Consider the following 23,923-nt stretch of genomic DNA (forward strand, 5'->3'; position numbering starts at 1 on the left):
ATTGGCCATGCTGAATTGCCCAGAATGTTCAGGGATGTGTAGTGTAGGTACATTAGTCTGAGGAAATGTAAAGTAATAGGGTAGGGGAATGGATCTAGGCGGGTTACTCTGCGGAGGGTCGGTGTGGACTTGTTGCGTCAAAGACCTGTTTCCACACTGTAGGGATTCTAATCAATGCTGCAAGATTTGATCAGAATTAATGATACAAAATCAGTAAAACATAGTTTTAATTTTGTTTTATCAATATTTCTTTCTTCTAGTAATACACCAATTGACCTTTTTCAACTTGCTAGCTTGATAGGGAATTGTGTTCATCTTCCAATAAATACAGGTTTATCTTTACTTTCAATGGGACACTATATAGTCCTCATTATAAAGAAAGATCTTTATTGGGTAACCATTCAGTATTGCCTTTTCAAGATAACAGAGACCCATGCAGTTTATGCCTTTTTGATAAATATAACCTTGTAGTTTGATATCATCTATGCAATTTAATTTAACAAAATGCTTAAATATCTTCAAATTAACATTTTCTTCATTTAAGTATTTTAGAAAATAACTCATGCATTTTCTTTCTAACAGACTTGAACTTTGGCAGAATAATTTTCAATTAGAAAATCTGAGGGAACTCAAATAAGTCATCAGGTTCTCAAGAGCAAATCCAAATTGCTGTTTTGTTTGTCTTCTAAATGTCAGACTGAAACTATACATCTCTATGTAGCTATGTTTTCTTCAATAGTTCAACAGTTACTGAATTATTCAGCATCAGGCAGGTATTGAAACTGATGACTGTTTGCTTTGTTTAATTTGTTGAAAGTAGCTGTTGAAATAGTCATTGATGTATAGGATAGCTAGGACTAATAACTGAAATAAACACCAACTTTACTGACTTATAAATCTGCTGTGACCACCAGGAACAATCTAAATATAACAAAACCAAAACATATTCATACTTCTAAATTGCGCCATAATTTGCTCTGGCAGGGAACTAACTGCATCTGACATTAGTTGGTTGCGCCCTTGTAAAATGAAAGTTATTTTTCTTTTACGACAAATTACCAAAGGTATAAACTAATAAACATGCAGCAAGGGAAAAGACACCTTGGACCTGAATGAATGGGAAAGCAACTGTACATTTCCTTAATTAATCAGATTGAAAGATGTGATATCAAATTAGTACAGAAAGAGAAGAGAGGGAGAGAAAATTTGGATTGAGAGAAAATGAGTTTTTATTCTAAACTGTGAACTAAATTCATCAACAACGACAAGCTGAAGGAACGAGACTCCACATTTTTTTGTGCCAGGACTGACAGTAATTAAGATATCATCAGTAAAAAGACTAAGACTAAGACAGAAATGAATTAGTCATCTTTCTATTACAGATTTGTTCATAACTATTGTGAAAATGCAGAAACTTCACTCCCTTCAATACACTGCAATAGTGAGGCAGATATAAAGATGTTGCCGTTTTCAAGAAGCTAATGATGGACAGTGTAGTTTAGACAACAGCTTTTGAATTTCCTTACTTACACTAACTGAATGTTGCTGTAATGAGTATTATTGACCTTGCTTATTTTGACAGCAAATTATGACTCATTATGATGCAAATTTAATTTGACAAATAAATCTAGAAAAAAAAACAGATAAAGAAACACTGGCAATATTTAGGAGAATAGAAGTTACCTCACTGTTGCAGCAATGTCTTTCTCAAGATGTTTGACAAGAAGTTTGGCAATTGCAGTAAAACTGTTACTCATGCAATAAATGTCCTTGCTCTGAGCACCTAGAATGTTGCCAAATGTGTCAGTGATGTTTTTAATCTCCAGGAGCAAGATGTGATGAAAACAGTGTTCCATATTTGCTAGCTGGGTCACCAGATAAACCAGACAGCTCCTTGCCTTTTCCTGAGGAAAATCAGAGATACAATTTAACATGTGAGTTACAACATTTATAAACTAATAAGCATTAAAAAAAATAAAAATAAGCAAAGCAAACAGTCCCCAGGTTCAATACATGGTTGATGCTGAACGATTCTACCTTAGCGAAGGTACCAGAATTGGCCTCAAAACTACATGATAATGAGCAGAATAGGGAATCAAAAAGGTTAGTTATTACCCAATGACCCAGCAGAACATAATACAATTCAAAAGGACCTGGTTAAATTTTAAAAAGGACAAAGAAATGTCAGATTGAATACAACCCAGTTACATCTAAGATAACACACTACAACGTTAGAATAATAAAATAGTTGTATGTTATAGATGTTGCCTGAGCGTGGCAGTCGGTTTATGGGCTGTCACGAATCCGAGGGGTCGGAGATGTCTGGCTGTCAGTTCCGAGACATTTTTTACGTGAGGTAATGTGGCTAGTGAATTAGGTTGTGGCACGTCCTCCTTGCATTGTTTGTCTGCTAGGCATCTGCGGATGAAGTTATGTGGATATCCTTTCTTGGCAAAGACTTTGTAGAGGTCTTTATTTTCTTCTCTTTGCAGGTCAGGAGCTTGTAGTGTGTTGTAGTCCTTTTGAACATGGTCCTAATGCAGCTTCTCTTGTGTGTGTTCGGGTGGCTGCTGTTGTAGTTCAGGATCTGCTCAGTGTGTGGGGCTTTTTCTGTACACTCTTGTCATGTATTCAATGTTCTTCACAGAACAATGTGAGGAGGATGTGTCACGATCTAACTCACTAACCACACTACCTTAAATAACAAACCTCTCGGAACTGACAGCTAAACTTCTCCGACCACTCGGGTTCATGACAGCCCATAAACCGACAGCCACGTTCAGACAACTCCTCACCAAGATAAAAGGCCCTCTACCCATCATGTACAAGACAAACGTAGTTTACAAGATTCCATGCAAAGACCGCAAGAAACACTAATATAGGACAAACCAGCAGATAACTAGCAATCCGTATCCATGAACACCATCTAGCCATTAAACGCCATGACCAGCTGTCCCTAGCAGCCATACACACAGAGGACAAGGATCATAAGTATGACTGGGATAACACAACGATGATAGGACGAGTTACACAGAGGGCATCCAGAGAATTTCTAGAAGCATAACACTCATCCATGGGCTCCACTATTACACACATTGATCTAGACCCAATAGACAGACCACTACAACGAACAACCAGAACTGGCAACCAGAAACAACAGCAATGGAATCAAATAAATTCCAGAAGACACAGTATAGCAGCGCTTAACCAGGGGTTCCAAAGCACTGAAGATGTCACCTAGACAGGGGACAAAGTGTCTGCAAATCAACTTCTCAGCTCGGCAAAGGTATCCACAACCATGTCAAGAGTTGAGTGGAGTACTCTCCACTTGTGGCTCCAATAACACTCAAAAAGTTTGACACCATTCACAGCAAAGCAATCTGCTTGATTGGCATCACAAGCACAAACCTAACCAGTCATTCCTTCTAATCATGCACAGTTGCACTGTGTGCGCCATCTACAGACATACCAAAACTTTTCAACAGCACCTTCCAAACCTGCAACCTCTACACCTCTGAGGACAAGGCAAACAGAAAATTAAGGACACCAAGCACGTGCAAGTTTTCCTCCAAGTCACACAACATCCTGTCGTGGATCTATAAATTGCTTTGCTTTCAGTGTCATGGGATCAAAGCCTAGGAACTCTCCTCTAAGCAGCACTATGCATTTAAGTGCACCAAATGGACGGAAGTGGTTTATGATGGGGGTCAGTATGTGGATGTATCTACTAGGGAAGGTGCAAATCTTGACCTATTCTTGGGAAATAAGTCAGCGCAGATGACTGAGGTGTCAGTGGAAGAGCACTTTGGTGCTGTACTATTTTTAAAATAATAGTAATGGAAAAAGCTAGACCAGATCTGAAAGTTGAAGTTTTAAATTCGAGGAAGGCCAATTTTGATGGCATCAGGCAAGAACTTTGCAGGTAAAGGGACAGCAAGAAAATGGGAAGCCTTCAAAAATGAGATAACGAGAGCTCAGAGACAATATATTCCTGTTACGGTGAAAGGCAAGGCTGGTAGATGTCGGGAATGTTGGATGACGATAGAATTTGAGGTTTCGGTCAAGGAAAAGAAGGAAGCATATGTCACGTAGATACAACAGAGATCCAGTGAATCCTTAGAAGAGTATAAAGGCTGTAGGTGTATACTTAGAGGGAAATCATGAGGGCAAAAGGGGGACATGAGATAGCTTTGGCAAATAGGGTTAAAGAGAATCCAAAGGGTTTTTACAAATACATTAAGTACAAAAGGGTAACTAGGGAGAGAATAGGACCCCTCAAAGATCAGCAAGGCGGCCTTTGTGTGGAGCTGCAGGAAGTGGGGGAGATACTAAATGAGTACTTTTCATCAGTGTTTACTGTGGAGAAGCACGTGGAAGATACAGATAGTGGGGAAACAGATGGTGCATCTTGAAAATGTCCATATTACAGAGGAGCAGGTGCTGGATATCGTACAACACATGAAGGTGGATAAATCCCCAGGACCTGATCAGGTATACCCTAGTACTCTGTGGGAAGCTAGGGAAGTGATTGTTGGGCCCCTTGCTGAGGTATTTGTATCATCGATAGTCCCAGATGAGATACCAGAAGACTGGAGGTTGGCTAACATGGTGCCACTATTTAAGAAAGGTGGTAAGGAAAAGCCATGGAACTACAGACCAGTGAACTTGATGTCGGTGGTGGGCAAGTTGTTGGAGGGAATCCTGAGGACAGGTTTTACATGTATTTGGAAAGACAAGGACTGATTAGGGATAGTCAACGTGGCGTTTTGCATGGGAAATCATGTCTCACTAACTTGGTTGAGTTTTTTGAAGAAGTAACAAAGAGGATTGATGAGGGCATAGCAGTGGACATGATCTATATGGACTCCAGTAAGGCATTCAACAGAGTTCCTCATGGTAGTCTGGTTAGCAAGGTTAGATCTCTTGGAATACAGGGAGAATTAGCCATTTGGATACAGAACTGGCTCAAAGGTGGTGGTGGAGGGCTGTTTTTCAGACTGGAGGCCTGTGACCAGTGGAGTGCCACAAGGATTGGTGCTGGGTCCATTAATTTTTGTCATTTATATAAATGATTTTGATGTGAATATAGGAGATATAAGTAAATTTGCAGATGACATGAAAATTGGAGGTGTATTGGACAGTGAAGAAGGTTACCTCAGAGTACAACAGGATCTTGATCAGATTGGTCAAAGGGCTGAGGAGTAGCAGATGGAGTTTAATTTAGATAAACGCAAGGTGCTGCATTTTGGAAAGGCAAATCAGGGCAGGCCTTATATACTTAATGGTAAGGGGCTGGGGAGTGTTGCTGAACAAAGACACTTTGGAGTGCAGATTCATAGTTACTTGAAAGTGGAGTCGCAGGTAGAAAGGATAGCGATGAAGGTATTTGGTATGTTTTCCTTTATTGGTCAGAGCTTTGAGTATAGAGTTGGAGGTCATGTTGCAGCTGCACAGCACATTGGTTAGGTCACTTTTGGAATATTGCGTGCAATTTCTGTCTCCCTCCTATTGGAAGGATATTGTGAAACTTGAAAGGTTTCAGAAAATATTTACAAAGATTTTGCCAAGGTTGGAAGTTTTGAGTTATTGGGAGAGGTTGAATAGGCTGCGGCTGTTTTCCCTGGAGTGTTGGAGGCTGAGGGGTGACCTTATAGAGGTTTATAAAGTCATGAGGGGTATGGATAGGGTAAATCGACAAAGTCTTTTTCCTGGGTTGGGGGAATCCAGAACTAGGGTGAGAGGGGAAAAATTTAAAATGGCTCCCCAGTCCCACCCCTCTCCCATTTATCTCTCCACCCCCCAGGCTCCCAGCCTCATTCCTGATGAAGGGTTTTTGCCCGAAAAGTTGATTTTCCTGCTCCTGAGCTGCTGCCTGACCTGCTGTGCTTTTCCAGCACAATTCTAATCTTGACTCTAATCTTCAGCATCTGTAGTACCCACGTCTGTCTAAGGAGCAATTTTGTCATGCAGAGGGTGGTACGAGTATGGAATGAGCTGCTAGAGGAAGTGGGAGAGGCTGGTACAATTACAACATTTAAAAGGCATCTGGATGGGTACATGAATAAGAAGGGTTTAGAGGGATATGGGCCAAGTGCTGGGAAATGGGACTGGATTAATTTAGGATATCTGGTCAGCATGAACAAGTTGGACTGAAGGTTTTGTTTTCATGCAGTACATCTCTATGACTAACTACTATCTTGGCAAGGGCAATTGGGATGTGCAATACATATTCAACCAGTGTGTGATGTCCAAATCCCATGGATGAACTTAAAAAAAAATCTAAGACTTGAACTTTAAAATTTCAAATCTGCTAATCACAGACTTCCTCCAAATTTTCTCTGCTACATATTCTGTCTAATATTTAAATAGATCATGCTGGGAACTGCTGCAGTTCTTCCAGATGGAAAAATGATACAATCAAACAGATAATCTAAGTAAGCTGCAACCAATTTGGATTCATCTCCAACTGAAAGTTTCAAAGACATACGTCTTTTTAAAGGATACGATTGAATGCTGTACACTTAATTAGATTAAGCTTTTGCTGAAAGTACTCAAATTGTTTCGGAAAAATCCAAAGCATGTTTTTCAATTGCTATTTACGTTCCAATAAAATTGCTTGGACTTCTGCATGAAAAAAAACATAAATTGAATAATATGCAAAGGGTAGAAGTTGAACATTTAAACAAAGTTAATAAAAGGCGATTTTAACTGCATATTTTTGCCCCACCCTCCAGATAAGAAAATAGGTGCAGCCAAAGTGTCAACTGGAGCTGCACGTTGCAGCCATGAGGACATCTTAACCAATGCAGCTGACTCCCCAGAAACGGCCCAAAACATTGAAATGCCTGATGGGCAATTACCTGACATCTGGAACCCTCCAATAAAGTCCCAAACTCTGAGTTAGAGTCAGAGGCTTCAGAGAGTTATATCTTGCTGATCTTAATAGTTAGAAAAGTTAGAGGAATTAAAATCTGCTGTAACTCCTGGCAAACTATAAATCTTACTCCCAACAACCACTGACTACCACATCTATCAAAATCCTTTCCCCTAGCATCAACATCTGACCAATCCGTTACCTCTAACCTGATCTGACCAGACTTGTCCCCTGAACCCCATGGACCCGACCACCTGCCCCTGACCTGACTGGACTCACTGCAACCCCCCAACTCCCCCTATTCCCCCAGCTTATCCAAATCCCTGACCCACACCTCAACATTATAGCCATTTACCACCCAATCCACCGACTAATCTGTCACCATCCACCATTACCTACTCAATCCCTTGATTCACTTAGCTCTGTCATCCATTAACACTTAATAAGTTACACAAACGTAACTGGTTACATTTTGACTCATTAAATAAGTGGCATTTAATCTTAAATGAAATAAATATCCTTACAATGAAGCAGTAAACAAAATTTTCTTTTTTCAGAAAACAATTAATGAAGAGACATACAATACCTACAAATGCTACAATGTTCCTTTACATTTATCCTGCAGGGATCATCACTATTGTGCCTGCCGATCCCTTACAAGACAGTCTCAGGTCTCTGGCATCATGCAGCTGTGACTTCACCTCCCTTGTACTCTGTCAAGGCCCACACAGTAACGTGTGATGGGGCCATCCCAGAACTGCCCAAAGCTAAGGGGCATTGTTTGACAGATCTATTCCAGTGGACATTTTGGGAAACCATTTCTTCATGCACCCATTTTAAAAGTGCCCTGATGTTTTAGTCACTGTGTAGATATTGTCAATAATACTCTTGTGTATATTGAGAGCCACTGTCATTGCCTGGGATTAAAAGTGACTCACTGAGGGGGAGGAGGCAGGGCAAGAAGAGAGTGGAACAAAAATAGAAATTCCTGGAAGAGCTCAGCATCTGTGGAGAGAAGTCAGAGTTAATGTTTCGGATTGAGGGACCCTTCCTCAGAACTGATAGAGTGACCAGAAGAGAGTGGCAATGGTGTTCATTCTCAGATCCCATGTTCTCAATGTGTTGTGTTGGTCGACCAATTAATAACAGGCAGTGGGATAGTTGACCCATTCACCAGCCAAGCACGGGGACTGAGGCAGTGTGTGGATCCTCACCGGGTATGATCAAATGTGCTGGCATCATCTTAAAGACTCCAGAATGAAAATACATCTTAGGTCCTGCTTATCCACCAGCTTTAGGACCACCTCCAGAGCTGCCTCAGAGACGCCATTTCTCTTGCAGCTGGTCTCCTCCAGAGCTGCCTCAGAGACGCCATTTCTCTTGCGGCTGGTCTCCTCCAGAGCTGCCTCAGAGATGCCTTTCCTCTTGTGGCTGGTCTCCTCCAGAGCTGCCTCAGAGACGCCATTCCTCTTGTAGCTGGTTTCCTCCAGAGCTGTCTCAGAGATGCTTGTGCAGCTGCTTCCACGCTGCCTCAGAGCTTTCCCTTTGGGATCTCTAGCCAGGAGTGGGAGAAAACCAAGAGATCAGTAAGGCAGGATGGGTCAAAGCTTCAAGAAGCAGTCACTTGCCATCATTGCGAGGGCAAGATCTGAAGTGGCCCCACATTTTAGTGATGGCTTACTCCATGTCCTCTTCCAAGTTACTCGGCAAGATGGGTCCTTATCCCCAAGGCCAGAAGGAAACCTCCCTCTCTAGTCAAGTAAATCTGGACAGAGGTCACAACGAAGGTCAGCAGTCATGGGATTGATGTGGAGAACCTGGTTGCAATGCCACAGGTGAACAATACCTTCTCCACTTGGCTATGGTGAGTCCAAGCCTGTATTCTCTTCCTGGTCAGCAACTGGGTAAGTGCGAGTGTGCAACTGGGGTTCCCCTAATGTCATGACTATGGAGTGAGGTTGCAGCATTTTCCCTGGAAATATTGGATGGAGCCCTGTCAAGGGGTGGCGATCAATCATGATAAATTTTGCAAAGTCACCCCAGAGTAGCCCAATGACACATACATGCTTGTAGGCACAAAGGCTGCAGCCAACATGCCAGGTGCTTAGGCTTCTGTCTGTTTTTATCAGAGACTAATATTTCTTTTCAGTTTCTCCAAAGGGGAGACGGGCCAATAATGTAAAAGAAAGGGCTTGGAGTGGTGCTGGAATCCCTCTTTGAGACATCCATGGAGCAGAGACTCTCAGGCAGGCAGAACAACTCTCTCATTGTTGCTGAAGCTGGAGTACATTTTCAGAAGAGAGTGAGTGATCCCAGGGGCATACCTGAAGTGATGCCCCTTTATCCTCTCGTGTACAGATAGGAATCTCAACATCAGCCAAGTCTGGAGACCAACAACTGGAAAGGACCCATCAGTTCTCTTACAGGTCAACCACAGAAACATGAAAGCTATCATCTGCAAGGAACACACATGCTCCTCTGAGGAGGGAGGAGGCAGGCATATCTGAGGAGCAGTGTCACATCATACTTCTGAAACCTTTACTAGCACAGATATCTTCATTTCAGTGCAGACACATTCACATTGAGTTTCAGGCTACAGCCCAGTGAGTGCACAACACACAGGCCTGACCAGCTGTGGGATACTGTGACAGCCAAGGTCACTGGGAGACAGAAACATGTGCACGTTGTGGCTCATGCTAAACTCTTGAAGTCATCCATAAGGCAACAGTTGCTGGACATTCCAAAGTTAATCCAAATGTTCCCCAAGCGGAAACCATGGATAAACCGGGAGATCTATTGCCTACTGAAGTCCAAGTGCATGGTATTCAAGTCAGATGACCCTGGCCTTTACAGGAAATCCAGATACACCTCGATAAGGCTGTTAGAGACAAAATGCGACTAAACTTAAGACCCAGATTAACCACACTGACACTGCCATTTGTGGCAAAGCCTACATGACATAACTAGCTACAAAGCAAAGCAGAATAGGATAGTGCACAGAACTACATTCCTTCCTGACGCGCTTAGTGCATTTTACACTCATTTTGAATGCAAGGTCAATGAAATGCTGTTACCTGCCCTAACAGCCTTGGATGGTTCTGTTCCCTCAGTCACTGCTACAGCCATCAGCTTGGACATTTTGAGAAGGAATCCATGGAAAGCGACAGGCCCAGATGGAGTCCCCAACGATGCACTCAGATCTTGCATGTACCAACTGGCCGGAGTATTTGCTATCATCTTTAGCCTCTCCTTACTACGATCTGAAGTGCTACAAGAAAACCACCATCATTCCTACACCAAAGAAAAATCATGCAGTGTCCCTCAACCACTACCACCCGATGGCTCTGATCTCCATCATTATGAAGTAGTTCGAGAGGTTAGTTACGGCTCACATCATCTCCAGCCTATCACATTGCCTTAATCCTTTGCAATTCATCTACCGGCACAACAGGTCCATGGCAGATGCTATCTCCCTGGCCCTAAACTCATCCCTGGAATATCTGGATAATAAGGATATTTATGTCAGGCTCCTATTTATTGACTACGGCTCCGCCTTCAACACTTTAATTCCAACTAAGTTACTCTTCAAACTCTGAGACCTAGGTCTCTGCTTCTCCCACTGCAACTGGATTCTTACTTCCTGACCCACAGACCGCAAGCAATAGGGAAAGGCAACAGTACCTCCACCACAACAATCCTGAACACTGGCTGCATACTCAGCTCCTTACTATACTCCCTATACACTCATAACTATGTGGCCAAATCTCATCCGAACTCCAACTACACATTCACTGAAAACACTACCATTATAGGCCAGATCGCAAACAATGACAAGACAGAATACAGGAAAGAGATAGAGTGCTTGGTGACGTGGTGTAAAGATAACGCTCTCTCCCTCAACGTCAGCAAAATGAAAGAGCTGGTCTTCGACTTCAGGAAGCAAAGTGGAGGGCACACCCCTGTCTGCATCAATGGTGCTGAGGTGGAGATGGTCAAGAACGTCAATCTCTGAGGAGTGATAATCTCCAACAACTGTCCTGGTCCACCCACATTGATGTGATGGTCAAGAAGGCACAACAATGCCTCTACTTCCTCAGGAGGTTAAGGAAATTTGGCATGTCCATAAAGATTCTTCCCATTTTTATGGATGCACCATAGAAAGCATTCTGTCCAGATAATTCATGACTTGAAATGGCAATCGCTCTGCCCAAGACTGTAAGAAACTACAGAGAGAGTTGTGAACACAGCCCAGTTCATCACGCAAGCCAACCTTTCATCCATTGAATCCATCTATACTTGCCGCCACCTCTGCAAGGCAGCCAACATCATCCAAAATGCCTCCCTGCCCTGTTACAATTTCTTCCAACCTCTTCCATCAGGCAGTAGGTACAAAAGTTGAAACATACGTACCAACAGGATCAAGACCTGCTTCTTCTTTACTGTTATTAGACATCTGAATGGACCTCTCAAACTTTAAATTTAATGTTGATCTTGCTTTTTATGCACCTCTCTGCAGCCGTAACATTGTATTCCTCGCGCTGTTCTATTATCCTGAAGCACTTGGTATGGCATGTTCTGCTTGTACTGCTCGCAAAACAGAAGGTGCATGTGACAATAATAAATCAGCCAAATCAAAAACATTCACGTGAGGTCAATGACGATCTGATCAAGGTACTAGAAGATATGCACAGTCTGGCTTGGACAGTAGAGGAGCCCACCCAGGCCCCAGGTTCTGCATTCTATCTCTTTTATACACATTGGCCTCCTCCACTGAGAGACCGGTGACTCTCTTGGAGAGCTAGATCCAGTAGGCCATCAGTGGCTGCTGGAAATATGCACAGACCCTTGTAATTATTGTCTTGTTGATAACCTCAAGGGAGTAGTCGCAATGGCAAGTCAATATGTAGAGATTCCAGCAAGTCCATATGCATCTCAGGTCGGCAGGGAGGGATAACTATGCCTGACAAAAAGAGCAGGAGTGACTGCCTTGTGCTTTGGAGGATACTACCCGAGGTGCTTCTACTGTGAACAGTGACTCGTCAGCCCCTCTTGAACTTTAAATTGTCACGACAGAGGGAGCTCCTGCATATGTATAGAAATCCCTGATCATGCTGGGCTCAAGAGTGGAAACAAAGCAAGATGAAAGAGAAAAACAGGGATGAGAGTTTAGGCAACATGCAGATGGGACTGTTGGGTGATGATTGGCTTGGTGGGCAAGGAGAGAGGGAATGTGACAAGGGAAAATAAATGGACATCTTAAATTTTATTGATAATGAAGTCCTGACTCTTATCACACAGCTTGGAGGTTTGAAGATGTACATGGACTGGACTGACATATTCACTGAGGAAAAAAACATCTCTCGAGTTTGTCTCTTGATAATGAAAGGTCTTTTGCTTGTGCAGGTAACTCTTTATATCATTACAAATGATGCCAAACCTAAGTATTTTCAGTATTTTCTGGTACTTCAAATTCCCAAAATCTACAAAATAACATGTGATCTGGGGAATTCGGTCTGGGCTTGACAGAAAGTACTGGAGGAACTGGATGATGAGACTATGAATGAGATGTGGGATGAGATCAGAGAGTACCAAGGTGGACTGAGGCAGCACTTGATGTGTTTAAAAGAAAGGTAAATGTATATAAAGGAGCGCTAGAACACCAGAATGATTCAGGAAGTTGGGCACGTGGAAAACTGAGAACTAAAGATTGATTTGGAAGCATTGGGTTGGGGGTGGGGATGCTGCAAACATATAGGAATGCTGTAGGAGACTGGATTGTGGAATCAGTGAAAAAGGCTTGGGCATGGGACAAAAATCAATGTGGACTGTTGTGTGAAAGCACTGGGATCACTTACTGCAGGAGGACTGATCTTTAAGACCACAATGGAAGAAGAGGAGGAAATAAAACATTATGGGGTTTGGTAGCACTGAAAGAAATCTCAGATTACTGTATATATTCGATATCCAAATATATATTTGTGATTAACTGATTTGGCACAGCCGTTATAATAAAAAGACTAAGTCACTCAAGGTAATATGCAATGAGCATATATTCCAAAATGAAGCAATAAACCTGGGAAAATACATAAAACAAATAAAAGAAACTTATGTGGCTGCCCGCATACCTTCATTCCAATGCAGCTACTTATGCCCCTGGCTGAATACTAGGTTTAAGTTGATACAAATCACCATCTGGAAGCAGTACATGAACTTGCAAACTCTAAACAACCAAAGCTTTAATTCAGCCCCTGAACCCATTCAATCCCAGGTCCTAAAATGCAGCAGTGCATAAATCCTTAGCACAAACTAGCACATGTAACAAGAAATGCAAACTTTCACTGTTTAGTTTATAATATTTCCAACTGAATTCAGCAAGAATCTAAGGATTACTTTACCCTGCTAAAGCCTTTCTGCTGTGCTCCAATGCTACAATGACACTGTAACTCTAATCTGACTCTGGTAAGAAGTGGAATAATCATTTTTGGAGCAGGTAGTTTTACCAGTTCTCAGTTGTGATGGTGCATGAAAAATTCTCTTCAGTCCAGAATTAAACTATCTTTCAAAGTGGTCAGCTGATCCCTCAGTCTCAAACCTCCCTGGAAATGATAGCTGTGTTGACAGTATGGCTTTTCCCACTTGCACTCTAAACATTCCAGAAAGATCAACATGTAAATACAGATCAAGAAAGGCATTTGACTCAATAACTCCATGCTTTCACAGAAACAGACAAAACGTTCAAATGCCGCTAAAATAATTCCAAAGGTTTTACCTCCTTTACACTACCCAAGAGACTAATCTCCTCATTAATCATTCTTTATAGGAGGAAGTCTTCCATTACATCAATCTGGAATTTGCATTTTACAAGTTGGTATTTATAACCCCTCATTCTACAGTGATGGTTTCAAGTCGATAGAGCTCGACATGATTTCTCCACACCCCCCCCCACCCCCCCACCACCTGACTTCATATCTTAAATATTTATCCTTTCAAGCTGAAGAGTCTGAATTTTTCAACATACCTGTGTTACACAGTAACTGACTCTGATTTTAACTAGTAAAAGAACAAAAATTTGTGAATTCACTTTACTGCAGGAAAACTGAGGCTTGAAATCATTTTATGAAGGAAGGATAATTAAGTGTACATTAAAGCTGAAACCATAGTTGAAACGTTTTCACAAATCAGCATCCGAATATTTATTATATTTGTTACTGTTCATGAATTTAAGCAAGAATAGTAATTTGTTATGCAGAATTTTCAAGGGTTACCCATGTAATTGCTTTGTTTTATGGGCTTCTAGGATGAAGGGCACTGCCTCATATTTCCATAGTTCTTAGAAAGCACTTTGTATCATGCTTTTGGATGGGAATACAGGGCTTACTATACTTACTTAACCACGCAATTTCTGAACATGCATCCCGCAGGTATAGAGGAAGAGAGATGGCTCTTGTTCCTCCAGTGACTCAGTAGTGTCAAATTAGGTCTGGGAAGAATGGCAAACCTACCACAGCCATTTCCAGGAGCTCTACCTAGATTAAATGCCAATCAGGACTCAGGTATCCCCCTCAGAGTTGCCAGCCAATTAGGCATTGGTTCCAGCATCACCACCAGGATCAGTGCCTCTATTGGAACAACAGATGACCTTATGAGGAGAATTGTCACTGGACCCAGAATATAGGTAAGTTAAGGAGAATGAGGGAGAAAGGAGTCTTCATTTTAAACAGTGCAGGCTAGGTATGCCTTTTTATGAATCTCTCCCTTGGTGATGTGATCATTAAGCATAAGAGACTGAGGATGTGGGATTTCACCTCACACCCCAACCCCACTACAGTTCATATGCATGCCTGCCAGGCTTTCACCTGTTAGTGTCAAAGAAAACACAGATGCTGGAATCCAAGGTAGACAAGCAAGAGGCTGGAAGAACAGAGCAAGCTAGGTAGCATCAGGAGATAGACAAGTCAGCGTTTCAGATATAGCCGTGGACGAAACGTTGATTTCTTCACCACTGATGCTGCCTGGCTTGCTGTGTTCTTCCAGCCTCCTGCTTGTCTACCCAAGCTTTCACCTGGGGCTTTTCACTGTTCCCCCCACAACACTTGTCTGCCAGCTGAATATCAAGGACTTCAACTGGCCTCCAGGTGTAAAGTCTATTCCTAACCCTTCCTACCCTGGGCTTAATTTGGGGATAGTAGAGACTTTCCACTACAATTCTTCTTCCCTCATGACAGGTTCCATCTCCATTCCTGGGGAAGTATTAAATTGTGCCCAATAAACCACCTACTCATTGACAGATACTTTATGACCAACAAATGTAATTGTTTAATACTTACGTTTAAAATCAAAATTTAAGCATTAATTCCACAAAGAAGTTTATATCTTTAAAAAGTTTAGCATTTTGTATTGGAAAGACAGACTTGTTACTTAGTACCTTTTCATGACCTCTGGATGTCCCAAAGTAAAATGCAGCTAATCATATACTTTGGTAATCATTTGACAGTACAGAATTCAAACATTGTTAAACAAAATCACAGTTCATCAAAGCATACTGCTGAAAATAGACAAACTTTGCTGAAGCTTTTCAGCTTGAATTCATCTGTATGATTTGCAAGAAAACAAAGTCAATGGAAAGAAATACCTTGATACAGTATGAGAGGACTGTGCTGATTGGTTGGCAAGTGAACTCTGATTAGCTAAGACTTTGCTATGAAGAATACACTAATTAATGATGATTGGCAGTTAACTGACAGGTTTTAATTAGTTTATAAACCAGGCAGGTTGAATGGGATTAGTCAGGGTATAGCCCTGACAAATACTTCAGCCAGTGGCCATCACCTATTTGGTTGAGTTAAAACAAGCAGTGTGTGTGTGTGCATATGTATATGTTCATTCTGTCAGCAAATTTCTGGGCCTTGTATACCAAAATGTGAAACTTCTAGTACACACACGTGCATCACACTGTGAGCCCAACTGACAATCATAAATTGGTTGATAGCATAATTCTTTGCATGCTCAAGACTATCAAGAAGTATTGTCCAATTGCTTAATCACATCTGATGTTGGACATTATATTTTGAATTTACTAAGTGTGGGCTGTTTGGGCATAGTCAATACCTAGCTTGTTGTGAGCAGTCAAAGGGATGTGCTAATTATTGCAATCCACCAATCATTGGTGCTGAAAAGTTCCCAGTTCACCTTAGATTACCCTGGAAGGATAAGATATCTCAATGGTTTGAACGACTGGTGAAACTAACTGTTCATATTGCTATATGTAGAATGAGGGGTATTTACCACTAACAGGATGCTGCCATCTAACCAAAAGGCTGTTTTACACATCACACAAACGAGTCGTGTGGTAAAGGTGTTTAAATGCTTGTGTGATGTCAGGTATGACCCAAAGACCAGCATATTGTATCAAACAGCGTATTTCTTTGGTTGGTCACAACAAGCAAGTTGCTGACTTTACCTCACTAGCTCACACTTGCATAAATCTAAGTTCCAATATTTGTAACAATTCTGCAATTGGTCAATATTTGCTAGATAATCCTGACTGTTTGAAGAATTATGCCGACAACAGGTTTACTAATATCTGATATAACTCCACAGAGGCTGGTATCCTGTTAACAACGTCTTCCTTTATTTACACATGAACAGTCTTTGACTTATTATAGCCTCATTTTGAGTTTGGTACCTGAGTGTCAGTATCTCTGATACTCACCCTTTTTATCTGACAACCAGGACCCCCTGAGTGGACCAGATGAACAGGCCTAATCAGAGAGCTCATTCTATGATGTCCACCTGGCTTACCTCATTACAATTACAATATCCCTCCCCCTCTGTATCCGAGACATAGTTAAAAATCACACAACACCAGGTTTATTTGGAAGTATTAGCTTTCAGAGCGCTGCAATTCTGAGAACATAGGCTGCTCCTTTTTCTTGGAGAGCCTCCTGGGGCATTGTAGGACTGGGTTAGTTTCTTCTGACTCTGCATTGGATATGAGCAGCATGTAACACACAGGAACCTGCCTCTTGTGCTAGGAACATCTTGATAGAACTTCACTCTTTTCTTCTAGTGGCAAAGGCATCGAGATGGCTACTTCTGTCATATCCATCTTGTAATTTGAGGACTCGACAATGCTTGATGGAGAGGGTGAATCCATGGGTTCCAACAACATTTCCTGCTATTCCAAGGAGCAGGGCAGGGTTTGCTGCCACACTGTGTGTAAATTTGTGGCTTTCTTATTGTCCACATGTTTGTTCGGGATTGTCACACCTATCTGAAATTTAGACACCACTGATCCTCATGTTGACCATGCCATTTGTGTGATTATTATATCAAACCTTGTTCTCTGTATCAAACTGGCTCTCTTAAATGATGGAGTATTGTGTCTGCCATGTTCCTGATGATGTTTCACCTGCTTCCCACAGTCTGGGAAGATCAGATTTAACCAGAGTCTTCTAACCATTAGCAACTCTGCTGGTGCTATCCCTGTAGTTTCCTATGAGGTGGTCCTATCATCAGATAAGAATGGTGGCAGTTTGGTATCTAGTGAGACTGTCGGCCCTACATGCTACCAAGCCCATGGTTTACCCTGACATTCCCACGGATGTGGGGAGCTGCTGGCAGTAATTTTGTCTGGGCACTGCCCCTATGGCCACATCCAAGTTTGGCTGCCAGACATAACCTCTCACCAACATCTTCATTTTGGAGACCCCTGGATGGCCCAGGTGTAGTTCAGCCAATATTTGATAGTGGCCTTTGCTTGGGACAATCACTCTTGCTCTGCATAACAATATGCCATCCTCTACTCTGATCTGTTCTCGCCGGACCCTGAAAGGTTTTAATTTTAGTTGTGATGATATTTTGGTTTCTTCCACTTCCGAAGGAATACCCTGCAACTCATATGCTCCACTTGCCCAATTTTCTAATGATAAAACCAATTTTAGTGTCTGTTTGAAGTCAATTAGGCATCAGCTAGGAAGCATTTTTGCATGGCTACATCATTAATCTCACGCTCACTGCCACTGAAGTATCTCATTTCCAAGTCTCCCTTTAGTTACACTTGAACAGTCCTTGACTTCAACACTGTCTCATTCAGGGTCATGTATCAGAGTGTCAATATCTCTGACACTCACCCTTTTTAAACGACAGCCAGGGCTCCCTGACTGGACCAGATTAACAGCCCTGTTCAGGGAACTCATATTCTAGCAGGACCAGCTGGCTGACCTCATTACAATCACTACAACATCAGTTGGGCTCACAGTGTGGTGCACTTGTGCATATTGGAAACTATGTATATTATGTCCTGTTTTCTGTGCAGAGAAGGAACATGTACACACACTGCACCTAGAGTCAGAGTGTTTATTTTACAGCATGGCAAAAGGCACTTCAAACCTTTCAAGTCTGCACCAGTCATCAAAGCTATCTATTCTAATCTTATTTTCTAGTACTTGATTGGTAGCTACATTTCAGATGCTCATCCAAACAGTTCTTAAATGTCTTGATGGTTTGGGCAGTGAGTTCCAGAAATCCATCACCCTCTCAGTGAAAAACATTTTCCTTAAATCCTTATGAAACTTTCTGCTCCTAATCTTAACTGTGCCCCCTGGTTTTTTACCCCTCTACAAAGAGGAAATGTTTCTCCCCAACTACCCTATCTATGCCTCTTAGTCAGGTCCCCCTCAAACTTCCCTGCTGTAAGGAAACCAACCCGAGATTATCTGGGATCTGAAGAAGGGTCCCTGGGTGAGAAATGTTGATTCTGTTTTCTCTCGACAGATGCTGCCAGATCTGCTAAGGTTCTTGTGCAATTTCTGTTTTTGTTTCAGGTTTCAGATTTCCAATATCAACAGTTCTTTGTGTTTTGCTCAGCCTATCTTATCTCTCTTCATAGCTGAATCACTCTCGCCAGGCAACATTCTGGTAAATCTCTTCTGTAACCTCTTTTATGCAATCACCACCTTCCTACAGTGTGGTGACCAGAACTACACACAGTACTCCTGCTGTGGCCTAACTAACATTGTCCACAGTTCTATCTTAACTTCCTTGCTCTTGTTTTCAATACCTCAGCTAACAAAAGCAGTATTCTATATGCCTTCTTAACTACCTTATTTACCTGTCCTAATGCGATCACTGATTTATGATCCCTCTGAACCTCTGTACTTTCTGGTGTCCTACTGTAGTAGTCCATTGCCTCATCATTCCACTCAAAAGGCATCACTTCACACCTTTAAGGATTAAGTTCCATTTGCCACTGTTCAGACCATCTGACAACCATTAATATTGTCCTGCAGTAGTAGGCTTTCCTCCTTGCTATTGGCCAATCCTCTAATTTTGATGATATCTGAAAACTTACTAATCATTCCACCCTCTTTCATGTTTAGATTACTAACGTACTCAACAACGGCACTGGGACTCATCTCTGAACTTTGTAGTACACCACTGGACACAGCTTTCTAGTCACTAAGCACCTTTTGATTATCACTCTGTTTCCTGCCTCTATATCAATTTTGGATTCAATTTGCCAAATTATTCTGGACTCCATGGCTTTTTAGCTTCTTAACCAGCCTGCCATGTGAGACCTTGTCAAAAGCCTTACTGATGTCCATGTACATCAAATGTACACCCCTCATCGATGCACCTAATCACCTCCTTGGAAAAGACAATCAAATTTGTTAAACATGAACACACACCCCCACCCCACAATCAACCCCGACAAAGCTATGCTGACTATCCTTGATTAATCAATGTGCTCCAAGTGGAGATTAATTCTGTCCGTTAGAGATTTATTTTTCTAATAGTTTTCCTGCCACAGATATTAGACTCACTGGCCTGTAATTTCCCAGCTTAACTCTAGCATCCTTCTTGAACAATCGGAGCACATTAGGTGTCCTTCAGTTTCAACTCATCAAAATAGGTGACAGCCATTTCTTAGGGTGATGCCCTGACTACAGTCAAAGTGCCTGGTGTAAAATCTAAACAAATCTTGGCAGTTAACCAATCGCTACCATTTTCCATAGCATTGCCTCCACTAATGAAAATCCACTTGTCAACCAGTCAGCACTCTCATCTCATATAATATAAATTTTTAGTTAAAAATCACACAACACCAGGTTATAGTCCAACAGGTTTAATTGGAAGCACTAGCTTTCAGAGCGCTGCTCCTTCACCAGGTGGTGAAGGAGCAGTGCTCCGAAAGCTAGTGCTTCCAATTAAACCTGTTGGATTATAACCTGGTGTTGTGTGATTTTTAACTTTGTATACCCCAGTCCAACACCGGCATCTCCATAGTATAAATTTTGATTTTCTCCTTGAATTGGTATTCTGGTGAATTGTCCCTGATGAGTGCAAAATGAAAAATTTCAATAAAATGTGTCTTTTTTCAGGCAAAACTAAAATACAATACTTTGAAGTATGGCCACTCTTGGAAGTGTAGCAGTTAACTTGTATACAAAGTCTCACGTGAAATAATGGCCACATAAGCTATTGTAGGTTTTAATCGAGGGACTGTTTTAAAAAATTCTCAAGGTCAAGGACCAGGCTCGCAGGAAAGTAGTCTGACACAGAACAAACAGCCAAGAGGCGAGTCTGCTAGAATATAGTTTTATTCCCCGCAGTGTCCCCACAACCAGTCTCGTACTTACAACGGGTCTGGCTTATACTCACTCTACATGTTACCAAAACTGGGAGCCGTCAGTTCTCGTAGAGCGGTTGCCAACAACCCACGCTCGGCGGTTAAACGTAACCCCGGAGCAGACTCTACCGAACTGGAGACTTCTCCAGCTGATATACCCTTTTCCAGATATAAACATTCATGTGAACAGCAGAGCAAGGCTAAAAAACACATTCCATTCTGGTTACATACAGATAAGAAGATTCACACGGGAAGGTGTATAACAAGATTCACACGGGACTAAGCGACACCTTCCATTTTCGGTTAGATTCACACATGTATTGGGACACAATTTTAACCCTTTCACCACATTCCACTGCTTGGCCCAATACATGTGTTGCATAATGATTCACACATGTATTGGGACATAATTTTACACCACATTCCACTGCTTGACCCAATACATGTGTTACATTATGCCCATATGTATTCTTTCTAACAAGCGCCTACGTACACGCCAAATATACAAGCAAGTCAGGACATTACAGCATGTTAAAATCACCAGGACCGCTACCAGGATCGACAAGGGTGGGAACAGGAATGTCCCCGCAGTGGAGGACATACCACTCAATATGTCCCACCAATGATGAGCTGACTCCACGTCCACTACACGGGCAGCATGTACTACCTCCTGTCCATGTATAAAGGTAGACACCGTAACCTTGGTGACATTGGTTTGATGCTTTCGTAATATCTGCTTAAGCTCCTCGGATCGGTCCAATGCCCGCTTAAACCGATCCAGGGAAATGTTCCAGGGATTCCTCAGCACTTTCCACTGCACCTTGGTAAAGTGGCGAGCACTGCTATAAGTGGTCAACAAATAGGTGTGATTCTGCCAGTGCCACTGATAGACATTTGAGAGGCATCCCGAGAACGGTGCTGAGGGAAGCATAGGATGTGGATTATTGGTAGCCACACAGAGCGTGTGTGGCCCAATCTGCCACATCATGTCCCTTGGAGTCTCAACAGTCCATTCGCACAGGGCCGTTCCCTTAGTCAAGCAAGGGTCCCGATACCTGTCCATCAGTAGGCAAGTTTTCCCCTGATCAGTCTGTTCACAAGCGGACAGATCATAGGTAATATTGGTATCTGGGCTAAACCACTGTCCCCTTGTCTTCAGAAAATAATATCCAGAAGATGTAATCACTGGTAATACATAATATCGACAGACCGTAACAGTGTGGGTTACATTCATGGTAACAAAGTATCCGTTACACATAGTTGCGTTACACCATGTTCGCTCTGGATGGGTTATCATCCACAATTTCTCAGATACATTCCATATTCCCCTCCACGCTTGTACATTGGGGGATGTTACCACACGCAAAAAGCGTTCTTTCTGTATTTGAGCATGCAACATTTGAATATGACAGGCAGTCCAATTTAACTGAGCCGTAATGTTCTCAAACAGTTCCTGAGTGGCGCCCCAGACATCCAGTTCCCATTGCAGAGATCGTATCATTATTTCAGCTGTCTCTCCTTGAGTCATCATTACGGATGGCATCCACCTTCCAATAGTATGTAGTCCTTGTGAGGTGGCCTGTCCCGTGTTAGATAATTTAGTACGGGTTACCTCAGAGTCAATGGCATTCGAGATACCCATAACAGTTCCTGCGCCTCCCAGCAGGGTGTCGTACCACGCTCGTCGCCGCCTCTTGGTATGACACTCGGGTATGAGGGGCAACTGTACCCGCCAATGAACATCAGTGTGCAGTACCGCCCGGGCCATCTGTTGACAAGTTGACATAATAGGGGCCAACTGTGTTCGATGCGACCGCACGCCCCCCGTGGCACCCCTCTTCGGTGCTGGCCCGCCCCGCGTGGGGTTTAATAACGCCTCAGACGGGGCGTTCGTCGAGGGCAGTACCATTATTAACCACATGAATCGATGACGATTCCGAATATCGGTGGCATTGCGCAGCCACAGATCTTCCCCCCGAGCTGTGACGCTCCAATGAGTCCCCGTTGTCCCGCATGTCTGAGTGCATCGGTCCCACAAACACGTCTTGACTTGGGCATTTACCACCAGGGTGCAATTAGGCGGTATGAACGATATGTCATATTTTTCCCCATCCCGGCGCATGTAGCACTGTGCACACGTGTACAATTGACAGTCGCTGGTGAGAGTCAGAACAACGCACTGCTGACCGGGTTCACATGTAAAGTCGTCCTGCGTCCGTCGCTGGCTACTGGCCTCCCACCGCACCTCATGGCGGGCGACCGGTACCAGCGTCCAGGCCGTGATACCGATGCCCTGGAGTGGCCATCCGATCGCGAACATCACCAATAGGAGTCGCAATCCCCATGACCACCCCATGTTCAAGGCGGAGGGCCAGCCTGCGGGTGCATAGCAATTACAACATTATTTAGGTCTCACGTAAGTAGCACTGGTTCGCCGGGACGTTTGCCCAGGTCGGGTCTCCGGGGTACATAATGGTGACCAGACTGTCCTTCCCCTGTGCTATGATTTCGGCCGGCCTGGGGGGGCCGGTCGTCTGGCGCACCCATACCTTGGCCCCCTTAGTGTCAGTAGACCCAAATCCCCCCGTCCCACGCTCAGTAACCGTAACGGGAGCTCCCATCTCTTCCACCGTTGTAAGGTTACATGGCTTAATGACCAATTGCGCTATTCTGTCCCCCTTCTGTATCACGTAAGGTTCAGCGGTGATGTTGACCAGGATCACCCCCAACTCCCCTTGGTAGTCTGCGTCAATTACGCCTGCCATCACATCAATCCCCTTTAGTGACAGTCCCGACCGCGGGAGGATATGCCCATAGGTTCCAGGGGGACAAATCAACCCTAACCCGGTCTTAATCACCGTAGGTTTCTGTTGGATCAAAGTCTGGGCAGTTAGTGCTCGTAGGTCCGGTCCAGCCGAAGCCGGCGTGGCCCTTACGGGAATATCAGCTTCCTCAGCGAACTTCCACATTTTAATAGGCTGAGTCTTTGGGGTATCACATACTTGTATCATCCTATTCAAGGGTGTTACCCCATTTCCTAATGGGCGGTTATTAATTTGTTTCACCACCCGAATTAGTTGCTTCCTCCAACCCGTTAAGTCATTGCAACCTCCTGCTTTTCGTAGTGAGGGCTTCAGAAGCCCATTCATTCGTTCTATAAGTCCCGCAGCTTGTGGGTGATAGGGTACATGATAAACCCATTCCACGTGGTTATCGTGACACCACTGCTTTACCGCCCTTCCTGTGAAATGGGAGCCATTGTCACTCTGGACCTGTATGGGCAATCCATAAAATTGTTCAATCAAATCTAAACATCGCAAGGTAGCCTGTTGATTGTTGTGACGACAGGGATGGGCTACCAAAACCCCAGACATAGTGTCCACAGCTGTACATATGTGGTTACATCCTTGTGAGGAGGG

General features: G+C 43.0%; 1 protein-coding gene across 8 annotated transcripts in view; it reads right to left on the reverse strand.

The window, feature by feature from the left end:
* veph1 (ventricular zone expressed PH domain-containing 1) overlaps positions 1-23,923 on the reverse strand; it is a 315,263-nt gene that overhangs the window by 135,229 nt on the left and 156,111 nt on the right. For all 8 annotated transcript variants that reach the window (XR_015759192.1, XM_087993606.1, XM_087993605.1 and 5 more), the window contains one exon: positions 1,684-1,904. Coding sequence is in view for 7 of the 8 variants with exons in the window: in XM_087993606.1 (XP_087849732.1) it covers positions 1,684-1,904 (221 nt within the window). In the remaining variant the exon portion in view is untranslated. The remainder of the gene's footprint in view (positions 1-1,683; positions 1,905-23,923) is intronic.

Source organism: Chiloscyllium plagiosum, unplaced genomic scaffold (assembly GCF_037043375.1).
Source record: "Chiloscyllium plagiosum isolate Xiang-an unplaced genomic scaffold, Cpla_swu_hap1 HiC_scaffold_13, whole genome shotgun sequence".
NCBI lineage: Eukaryota > Metazoa > Chordata > Chondrichthyes > Orectolobiformes > Hemiscylliidae > Chiloscyllium > Chiloscyllium plagiosum.